An 11,108-nucleotide genomic window follows, 5' to 3' on the forward strand; every position below is an offset into this window, starting at 1 on the left:
CTCTTGAGTGCTGCAATTTCAGGCCTATACTGTTAGGAATCAGTCCCCCTCCACTCCCAGCCTGCCTTCAGCAACTCAGGGCCAGCAGTCCCTTCATCACCAGCTACCAAATACAACACATGCACCCTTAAAATGTCCCAGCCATCACAGATAGCTCTCTCACTCTCTGTATGGCTCTATTTCTCTCCCCCGCCCCCCCCCCTCTCTCCCCTCCAAGGGAGACTTTCACCCCACCCCAAAAAATCTCTTGCTTGAGATCCCTTATGTGGTGTAATCTCTGTGGCATTCCATTCCTTAGCCCCAATCCATCCACCAAGGTACTCTTCCACAGAAACCCTACTATATAGCATCACACCTGGCTCTAGTTCTTCGGTTTTTAAAAAAGTGTTAGAAAAATGTTAATAGTTGCTCAGCTTTTGACATAACTAGGCATTAGTTTATGAAAAATACAATGAATACACAGTGTGATCTATAAACCAAATGTGGTTGTACACATCCATAATCCCAGTTTACCTATAAAATTCAAAGGTTCAACTACTAAACTACAGCCCCAGCTGTTTGGTTTGGTTTGGTTTGAAGATGAAGTCTTGCTTTGGACTTGTAGTCCTCCTGCCTCATTCTTTTGAGTAGCTGAATTATGGATGTGTGCAACCACACCTAGTTCAAAGCTATCTTCTTATCTTCTTAATAGTTGATAACTCATCATGCTGTGCATATATTCAAGAATCTAGAAATATTTAGTTTGTTTTCTTTTATGACAGATGCAAGCTTTTAAAACTCATTATAGTTTTTCCATAAACTAATGCCTAAAAGAAAAATTCCACCTTCTATTGAAATGAACAGGAATTAAAGAAGTTAACATTCTCTGTTCCCATGGGCTACCAGTATATGCAGAAGCAAGTACATAGAGGTCTAACATACCTGTAGGAGAAGAAAGCCACCACCTACGGCAGTTGCTGCAAGTTTTCCAACCTTCTGGAATAAAAATCCTGCACACCTTTAATGACAGAAATAACAAAAGACAAGAACAGTGATACACTAAATTTCTACATTTTATTGCTTTCCTAATAAAAGCTTAATGTGTTCCCATCTCTTTTGATAATGTCCTTTGCCTGCTCATAAACTTTCAGTGTTTTCCTGCAGTCATACAGGGTAGTTAAAAATGCACACTCTATTCTAAAATGTCTGAGATTTGCTGCAAAATGAGTAAAGGAGAGAAGAGGGAGACTTAAAAGGAAAATAAAAATAGAAGCTACTGAAACCAATTGTGAGTACTGAGTTCATTATACTCCTTCTACATTTGTTTATATAAGATAAAATTTCCCACAGTAAGTCATTTCCTTGTTTTGCTTCATGCGGTCAAGGTGTTCCATACATCTGGCCAACATGTACTCTACCTAAACCAGCTCCAACCCAGTTAGTTTCAAATGCATCATCATCTTTATTTGAGCTATTAATCTTTCCAATTCTACAGATTCCTGCCTAGCTCTACCTATGAAAAGCTTTCCTGTCTTTTGTGTCATTTTATGCCCTATATCGCCCATATTTCTCATACTATTGATTTTCTGGATTAAGCTTGTTTTGTCTCATCTAACTATGGAGTGCCACCCTATACCTCTGGAGTGAACTCACATTCCCCTCAATATTCCAGATTCAAATTGCACAAACGAATTCCAGAGTTCTAACCTTAGCCTTGTACACTGAATTTGTGTGTCCCACAAATTACTGTCCTTCATGAGACTTTACTAGGAAATAAGGTTACTGTTAATGTAATTAGGTAAGATGAAGTCATACTGGAACACAGTAGGTCCTTACTTCAATTTGAGTCATGGCACAGGGACACAAACACAGTCAAAACAACTGCTACTAAGGTTCCAATTTCTGTTATGGTACCATTCTCCATTGCCACTTCATATTCATTTCAGATTTCTTCATCTTTTTTAACTCAAAGTTTTCTAAACCCCATCTCTAAAATTTTTTCCTTTCTACTCTTTTGTTAATTTTTTGCTGTCTCTGTGGGTGTGTCTGAATATTCACACACAGAGATGTCCAAGTACAATGTGCATGAGTTGATTCTCTCTACCATGTGAATCCTATGGTCCTATGGACAGAATTCAGGTGACCAAGCTTGGCATCAAGCCTACTTGCTGAGCCATCTTGCCAGCCCTCCTTTCTACTCTTAAGAGCATCATTACCTTGGTAATTTAATGTTGGAATTCCATAACCATGCTTCTAGACCATGCTCTAACAACACCAGAATCAGTCTTAAAGGCCTCCAGATTTCCTAGCAACCACCTACCTATTCTCACACTAGGTTTCACTTCTTATGACAGGACAGGCACCAAAGCTATAGAGAAACCTTGTCTCAAAATAACAACAACAACAACAACAACAACAACAAAAAACCCTACAGCTACCCACTTACAGCTAAATATAATCTCCTCAGGTTATCCTTCATGTCTCAAATAGGTGTGATGTGTTAAGTTAGGTTCATGCCTATTAACTGCTCCTCTTTTATACCATAAACATACCAATGTTATATCCTAAGAGTATTTCAAAACTTTACATTGAATCTACACTACAGTCCAAGTCATTACAGCAAATCACCTATGTAACTGCCAATTTCTATCAGAGGTAGAGTGCTTACCTGCTATATGCAAGGCCCTGAATTTACCCCCAGACTAGATAAAAACAAGAAACAAGCCACCTATATATCAGTGTCCTATTACACAGTTCAGGCCATAGGAAGACTCAGTAGGTAAAAGTACTTGCTACCAAGCCTGAAGACCCAAGTTTGATCCTCAAAACCCACATGGTAGAGAGATTTGATTCCTATAAGCTGTCCTCTGACCATCACACATGTACTGGGACATATCTGTGCCCCACATACAAGCAGATCAATGTCAAAACAAAACACAAACTCTTACATAGCTCCTGGATTGAATACCTGGCAGATACAAATAAGTCAATGTATGTGTTATCATTATCAAGAATGTCTTCTTCATACAGGAGTTGGTAACAAAGGCTCAGAAAAAGAAGCAGGAAGTCTCCACACTATCCCAAGGTGGATGTTCCCCAAGCTGTGTACCACTGCTAAAAAGCATCAGTCACTAAGACAACCATAACTTCTGTTCTGCCTTTAGGTTTTTCAAGAAAACCCAGCAATTATGAACTTTTTTTCCCCCTTTGGTTGGCTTTTAAAGTCAGGGTTTCTCTGTAGCTTTAAAGCTTGTCCTGGAACTAGCTCTTGTAGACGAGGCTGGCCTCGAACTCACAGAGATCCACCTGCCTCTGCCTCCTGAGTACTGGGATTAAAGGTGTGCACCGCCACTGTCCGGCTGGGCCTTCTTATCAGGTTTGGTCTAGAAGAAGAAAATGTGCAGTAGTCTTATAATTCTATTTCTCAAATATTTTTAAAATATCTTTTAACAGCGAGCTTTTAGCCATGACTCCATCTAACCAATCACCTCTGGCAACAAATTATGAGTTGATTTAAGGGAGACAGAGGTGTTATCATCCTACAGTGCATTATCTGAATTATCGGAGTGACCAAGGCCCTCAGCAGAAATTTCTGTTATAACTGCAGGATCTTTCAATAAAACAATATTAATATTGTGCCTGTGTGCCATGGAATCTTCACAAGAGTTGGCTTTTGGTTGTTTTAAATTATAAAAGGGCATTTACAAGAAGGCATAGGGGAGCATCATTATTCCAAGTTACATGTAAAACACACATGAAGAAATATCATTTACCCATGCCATGTGGAAGTATGTATTTTAATTAACACAAGCTATGTTTACCTTAGAATGTAAAGGAAAAATGCTTACAATTTAAGCAGTGTCACTTCAAAAGAGAGTCATCAACATTTTTCAAAATGTTGAACTGGTTCTGCCCTTTACTATTTGGTTAATCTTTCATTCCAAAAATAACAGAATTAAAGTACACTGATAGGTGTGTTATCATGTGATCTGAATTGTTGCCCAGGTAATGGTTATTAACCACTCCTTATTGTACTGCACATTATTGCAGAATAAGTAATCAGTCCCTAACTCTAACACAGAAGCAATGTTGTCAGATCTTCAAAGCACTACCAGAATCTAAACTAGCACACAAAATAAAATCCGCTGCATCATCATGAATAATTTTTGCTGAGCATTAATGCTTCTATGTACAGAGCTGCTAATCCTAGAGGCCAGTTCTGCAATGGGAGTTCTCATAGGTTTTTCCAATTGTTAGCACTGAACAGCAAGTAACAATTTACTTAAAATTGACTTGTTAGATTTGGAAATTTGATAATGAATCAAAGGAAGGGTAACAGGGGAAGAGTGGAACTATGGTGAGCCTGGGACAGACGGAAATCACCAAAATCCAGCAAGGAGTGTCTGAAGGTTGATCTACCTAGTTAGATCAGGGGAAAGCCCCAAAGGTGTGCTTGAAGGGCCCATTTACAAAAGGACAATAGCTAGGTTCCCACAGAAATTGAATGAAAAAGGTTCTCACCAGCCAGTCACACCACCCATTACAATCTGGGTAGCTACTGAGTATTTTTCTACCATAGGTCCCGAGCTGTGGCCAAATACTCGATTCCACCAGTGGTGTCTTCTTGCATACTCAGTTAAATCCAACACTTCGTAAGACTCGTCATCGCTTTCATAGTCTTTAAAAAACACAAAATGAAAAATATCGAATCAATCTATACTCAGAAACCTCTCAAACTGTTTTAATAAAACCTGGGACAACTCACTGTCATGTCTGGCCTACAACTAAAAATGGCCACATAGAAACGAATGAACAAGATTAACTCAATCCCGAGACTAGGACCTCAGGAGTAAAGAGCACAGCAATACCATCATCCCCCAGTTCCTTTACAAAGACACAGGGACGCGCAGGCAGGGGCCAGTGAGTTACAAAGCAGTGAGTGGTTACTCGCCCAGTGAGAATAAGGTCAGAGCAGGGTCCATTTCCGTCCGTGGGAAAATAGGGGAGAGGGCATGTTCCTCCCCTGAAAGAACAGGTCAGGAATCCAGCCACGGAAATGACAGGACTGAAACGCAACCAACCAATCAACCCTCCTAACCCCCTACTGTAGTAAAATGGAGAAGGCCTAGAGGTGGGGGCAGGGCAGAATCCGGCCTTGGTAGGTGTAGGGGTGCCTGGTGAGTTCCGCAAAGAGGGGAAGGAGAAGTTTGGTTTGGAAGGGGGTTGCTCAAAGAGGCTGTGTGGCCACCAAGCCCCAGAAACACTGGAGGGGAAGGGAGAAGCACCGTAGGAGCCAGGTCGAGAGCTGTGGGCCGCGTCCCAGTGACTACTTCGGGCCCTGGCTGCTCACCTTGGGGAGGGGGGTTCCGGGACGCCATGATACCGCCGGCGGCCAGTTCGGGGTGGTCCCCGCCCGCCCTCCTCTCCCAAACACTTTAAAGGGCGCTCTAGACCGAGGTGGAAGTCTATGGTCTCTCCTTTTCCTCAGCCTCCTCCTCCAGACAGTCTTGTCACCGCCCACTCTTCTCAGCACAGCCCCTTCAGCACTTTGTGCGCAGCCGCAAGACTCAGGGTTAGGGGCGGATTAGTTGGGTCCCCGCCCTACGAGAGCTTCTGGGAAATGTAGTCCAGTGCTCTGCTCCTGGACTCCCCCCAACCCCTCTAGAGTTTGCCCGAGAAAATTTCCTTATTCTCTTTTTAAAGCTGAAGGAATAGATGGAGGAACGGCTCTGGGTAATGAACAGGACAACCATTTTGGTGTCAGCAGACTGTCCTTAACCAGCATTTAGTCAGAATTCTCTGAAGCTGTCTTTCTGATTAGATTGCCTCCTTAGGTCCTATCTTTAGCCTCCAGTGGTTCCAAGAATCTTGTTGACTTTAACAGAAATTTCATCCCTGCTCTTCGCTTGATAGCTAATAACCTAGATCTTTCTTCAGTAACTCTTTTAAATTAGCTTAGCAATAAACACCCCTGCACTGATTGTTGTGCCCAGATTACGACCCCCAGAGACAGACCACCAGAGAGGCCCAGACTACAATAAGCAAGCTTTAATCAGAATAAAAAACATGTTTGGAACTCATCTCCATCTCTGTTACAGCGAGGTAGAGAGAGGAGTTGAATCTCCTTTGTGGGGTAAGCTTTTAAAGGCATAACTACAAAGAGAATCTTTGAAGCTGCTTTGGCACGGGTACAAGGACTTTTGCTCCCTCCCATTCTGTTAAGTCAGCTTTCTCCTTGTTCCTAGAGCAAGGCCACTGTTCTTGAGTTAGGCCATCTTTATCAGCCTGTACCAGGTGGCTGGCTGGGCTGAGCTAAGAGACCTTGTGCTCAGAATGCCCTGGGTGGGAGAGGGGAAGGCCACTATCTTCCTGGGAAAACATTCTGCTAGGAAATTTCTTTTCGCCCCTTTGAGAATAAGGGGTGAGGTTTCCACAGTGATGCCTCCTCTTGGTAGGATTCCACACCTTGACCTGCTCACTCAGATTATGCGCTATAAATATCCAGCATTTTTCTGTATTCCAAATTGAAATGGGCCCATTACCCATTTTAAGAAGTGTCAAGATAATTTTAAAGGTGGTTTTTTTTTTTTTTTTTTTTTTTGGTTTTTCGAGACAGGGTTTCCCTGTGTAACAGTCCTAGCTGTCCCGGAACTAGCTCTTGTAGACCAGACTGGCCTTGAACTCACAGGGATTCACCTGCCTCTGCCTCCTGAGTGTTAGAATTAAAGGCATACACCACCACTACCCGGCAGTAAAAAAAAATGTGTTTTAAGCACTATACAAGAATTCCTGGTTTCAAGCCACATATTCCACAAACTTCTAAGGGCTCAACAAGATACAGAAGTTTCTTTTAGTGCCCTGTTGTTAGGAAGTATAGGACTACTCTGAGGGAGTTGTTTGACAGTCAAGAAGACATAACTCATTAACTTGTATTTTTGTTTGTTTGGTTGGTTATTTTAAGCAATGTCTTACATAATCTAGGATTCTCTGAAACTCCCTGTGTAGACCAGGCTGGACTGGTACTTGCACAGATCCATCTCCCTCTGTCTCCCCAGCACTGGGATTAAAGCATTCATCACCAAGTTGGCTTATTGGTTTTTACATATGTCCTCACTGCGTAGCCCAGGCTGGGCTCCAATGCTGGATTCCTGTGTCTTGCTCTCAAGTGCTGTGATTATAGACATTCACCACCATGTTGAGATTTTTAAAATCATTATTATTTAAATCTGACATAGGGATAAAGGCAAGGTTTTTTATCACAACTGTTCATGGAATTTTATAGAATGTAAAAAAATATTGGGTACCAAACAGCTAATCCACGTCCACATAAATTAGCACCAAACTTATTTAAAACATGAATTCTATCTGAATTAGCTGTATAGGTAAACTGAATAGCCTGTTTTGTATTCACATTAGTGGAAAGTTAAGACATTCTAGTGTAAAGTAATAATTTAAGAATATTAACTTTGCCTGAGAAAGCAAGCGCCAGGGGAGTGGGAGCAGATTGAGTCCAGGGACATTGGCAGACCAGGAGTGAGCCAGAAACCTGGGCCAAAGGAGACCTGAGACAGCGAACTCCACCAGGAAAAGGTACAGAGCAGCTACTGCTGAGGTAGTAAGCCAGAGCCAGAGACCGCTGGGGGTCCAGAGGTGAATCTGGGACATTCAAGGGAGTGAACCTGGGCTGGGAGCCCTGTGGGTCTGAGCCTGAGTCTGGGACATCCGAGGAACTAGGCCTGAGCCAGGACCTCTGTGGGTCTGGGTGTTGGTCTGGGATATCAAAGGAAATAGGCAGGAAACAGAAACCTCTGCGGGTCTGAGCATGAGCCTAGGACCACTGAGGGAGTAAGCCTCAGCCAGGTCCTTTGTGGGCTTGGGCACACCTGAGCCTGGGAACTCCAAGGGAGTAGATTGCAGGATCAACTCCAAGCCAGGGACTTCTGCAGGAGGGAATCCAGATCAAGATTTACAGAAACCGGTCAAAGGCTCTGACCTAGGATAGAGCAGGCCTGAGACAGCAAACTCCAAGGGAGTGGAGCAAAGCCCAGGAGCAAGGAGTGACCAAAGGGGTAACTAGAACCGTGACATTGACTGTAACAGAAGAAACAACTATTTGAGCCTTGGATTCACTGATACCTAGAAGATTAATCAACCGAATCCCAGACAGCCCCAACCATACCTATTAGAGGAAAAGATGAGTAGAAAAGGTAAGATCACACACTATACCACAAAGAACAACACAACATCAGTAAAACCTAAAGATCCTACAACATCAAGACTTGAACAACCAAATATAGATGAAGCAGAAGATAATGACCTAAAAATAACTTCAGGAGAATGTTTGAAACTCTTAAAGAGGAAATGAGAAATTTTGTCTAAGAAACGGAGAAAAAGACAAACAAAAAATTGGAAGACATCAGCAAATACCTTAAAGAAAACCAAGAAAAAAAAATCAAACATGTGAAAGAAACTATGCAAGACTTGAAAACAGAAATAGAGACAATAAAGAAAACACATGCAGAGGGAATTATAGAAACAGAAAGCATGAGAAAATGATCAGGAAACACAAACGCAAGCCAGAACAACAGAATACAAGAGATAAATGAAAGAATATCAAGTGCTGAGGATACAATAGAGGAAATAGACTCGTTAGTCAAAGAAAACATTAAATCTAACAAAAGTTTAACCCAAAATATCCAGGAAATATGGGACACCATGAAAAGGCCAAACCTAAGAATAATAGGTATAGAAGAAGAAAAAGAAGTTCAATTCACGAACACAGAAAATATATTTAACAAAACCATGGAAGAAAACTTTTTCAACTTAAAGAAAAAGAGAAGATACAAGAAGCTTACAGAGCACCAAACAGACTGAATAAAAAAAAAGTTCCCTTGCCATATAATAATCAAAACACTAAACATACAAAGTAAAGAAAGAATACTAAGAGCTGCAAAGGATAACGACCAAGTAACTTATAAAGGCAGACCTGTCAGAATTACACCTGACTTTTCAGTGGACACATTAAAAGCCAGAAGGTCCTGGTCAAGCGTTATGTAGACATTAAGGGACCATGAATGCCAGGCCAGACTACTATGCCGAACAAAACTTTCAATCACCATAGAAGATCAAAACAAGTTATTCCATGACAAAACCAGATTTAAACAATACCTAGCCACAAACTCAGCCCTACACAAACTACTAGAAGGAAAACTCCAACCCAAGGAAGTTGACTACATCAACAAAAACACAGACAATTGATGGTCATATAGCAGCAAATCCCAAAGAAGATAAAAAACGTACAAATAAACATCAACACCAATAAAATCTCAATTAACAGGAGATAGCAATCACTTTTAATTAATAACCCTTAATATAAATGGACTCAACTCACCTATAAAAAGGCACAGGAGGGCTAGAGAGAGGTCTCAGAGGTTAAGAGCAAGAGCACCGGCTGCTCTCCCAGAGGTCCTGAGTTCAATTCCCAGCAACCACATGGTGGCTCACAACAATGAGATCTGGTGTCCTCTTCTAGCCTGCAGGCACACACACAGTACAGAACACTGTATACATAATAAATACATATTTAAAAAATAAATAAATAAAAAGGCATAGGTTAACAGATTGGATATAAAAACAGAATCCATCGTTCTTCTGCACACAAGAAACACACCTCAACCTCAAAAACAGACATCACCTCAGAGTAAAGGGTTGGAAAAAATATTCCAATCAAATGGACCTAAGAAACAAGTGGGTGTAGCTATCCTAATATCTAACAAAATAGACTTCAAACTAAAATCAATCCAAAGAGACAAAGAAGGACATTTCATATTAATCTCAGAAAAATTCATCAAGAGGAAATCTCAATTCTGAACAACTTTTCCCCAAATACAAGGGCACCCTCATATGTAAAAGAAACAGGTCTAAAGCTTAAGTCATACATTAAACATAATAGTGGGAGACTTCAACATTCTACTCTCACCACTGGACAGGTCAGTCAGACAAAAAATGAATGGAGAAAGTAGGGAACTAACAGATGTTATGATTCAAATGGATTTAATAGACATCTATAGAATAGTCCATCCAAACAGAAAAGAAAACACCTTCTTCTCAGCACCTCATGGAACCTTCTCAAAAATTGACCACATACTCGGTAACAAAACAAACCTCAACAAATAAAAAAAAAAAAATGGAATAACCCCATGTATCTTACAAGAACACCAGGGAATAAAAGCAGAAGTCAACAGCAATACTAATTCCAGAAAGCCCACAAACACATGGAAATTAAACAATGCTCACCTGAATCATCAATGGGTCAAGGAAGAAATAAAAGGAGAAATTAAAGACTTCCTATGATTCAATGAAAATGACCACACAATATACCCAAATTTATGGGACAATGAAAGCAATATTAAACGTAAAGTTCATAGCACTAAATGCCTACATAAAGAAGCTTAAAAAATCCCATACAAGTGAATTAACAGAACAATTGAAAACTTTAGAACAAAAAGAAACAAACTCACCCAAGAAAACTAGATGACAGAAAATAATCAAATTGAGAGCTGAAATCAACTAAATAGAAACAAAGAAAACAATACAAAGAATCAATGAGACAAAGAGTTGGTTCTTCAAGAAAATCAACAAAATAGACAAACCTTTATCCAAACTAACCAAAAAGCAGAGAGAGAATATCCAAATTAACAAAATCAGAAAGGAAAAGGGGGATGTAAAACAGACATGGAAGAAATACAGAGAATCATCTAGTCATATTTCAAAAACCTATACTCCACAAAATTGGAAAACTTAAAGGAAATGGACAAGTTTCTGGATAAATATCACATACCAAAGTTAAATCAAGATCAGATAAGCAAATTAAACAGACCTATAACTGCTGAAGAAATAGATGTCAGTGTGACGATTTCTCAAAAATTAGGAAACAATCTACCTCAAGATCCAGTAATACCAATTTTGGGTGTATATCCAAAGGATGCTCAATCATGCCACAAGTACATGTGCTCAACTATATTCATATCAGCATTTTTTTATCATAGACAGAACACAGAAACAACCTAAATGCCCTTTGATGGAAGAATGGATAAGGAAAATGTGGTACATTTACCCAATGGAGTACT

General features: G+C 40.4%; 1 protein-coding gene across 2 annotated transcripts in view; it reads right to left on the reverse strand.

Moving 5' to 3' along the window:
- Window positions 1-5,500, reverse strand: part of Fundc1 (FUN14 domain containing 1) — a 53,212-nt gene extending 47,712 nt beyond the window's left edge. For both annotated transcript variants that reach the window (XM_057759735.1, XM_057759734.1), the window contains exons 1-3: window positions 5,330-5,500; window positions 4,501-4,657; window positions 922-997 (exon numbers count right to left, since the gene is read on the reverse strand). In XM_057759735.1, the coding sequence (XP_057615718.1) occupies window positions 922-997; window positions 4,501-4,657; window positions 5,330-5,357 (261 nt within the window). In that variant the 5' untranslated portion in view covers window positions 5,358-5,500. The remainder of the gene's footprint in view (window positions 1-921; window positions 998-4,500; window positions 4,658-5,329) is intronic.
- Window positions 5,501-11,108: the final 5,608 nt, after the last annotated feature.

The sequence above is a fragment of the Chionomys nivalis genome, chromosome X (assembly GCF_950005125.1).
Source record: "Chionomys nivalis chromosome X, mChiNiv1.1, whole genome shotgun sequence".
NCBI classification, from domain to species: Eukaryota; Metazoa; Chordata; class Mammalia; order Rodentia; family Cricetidae; genus Chionomys; species Chionomys nivalis.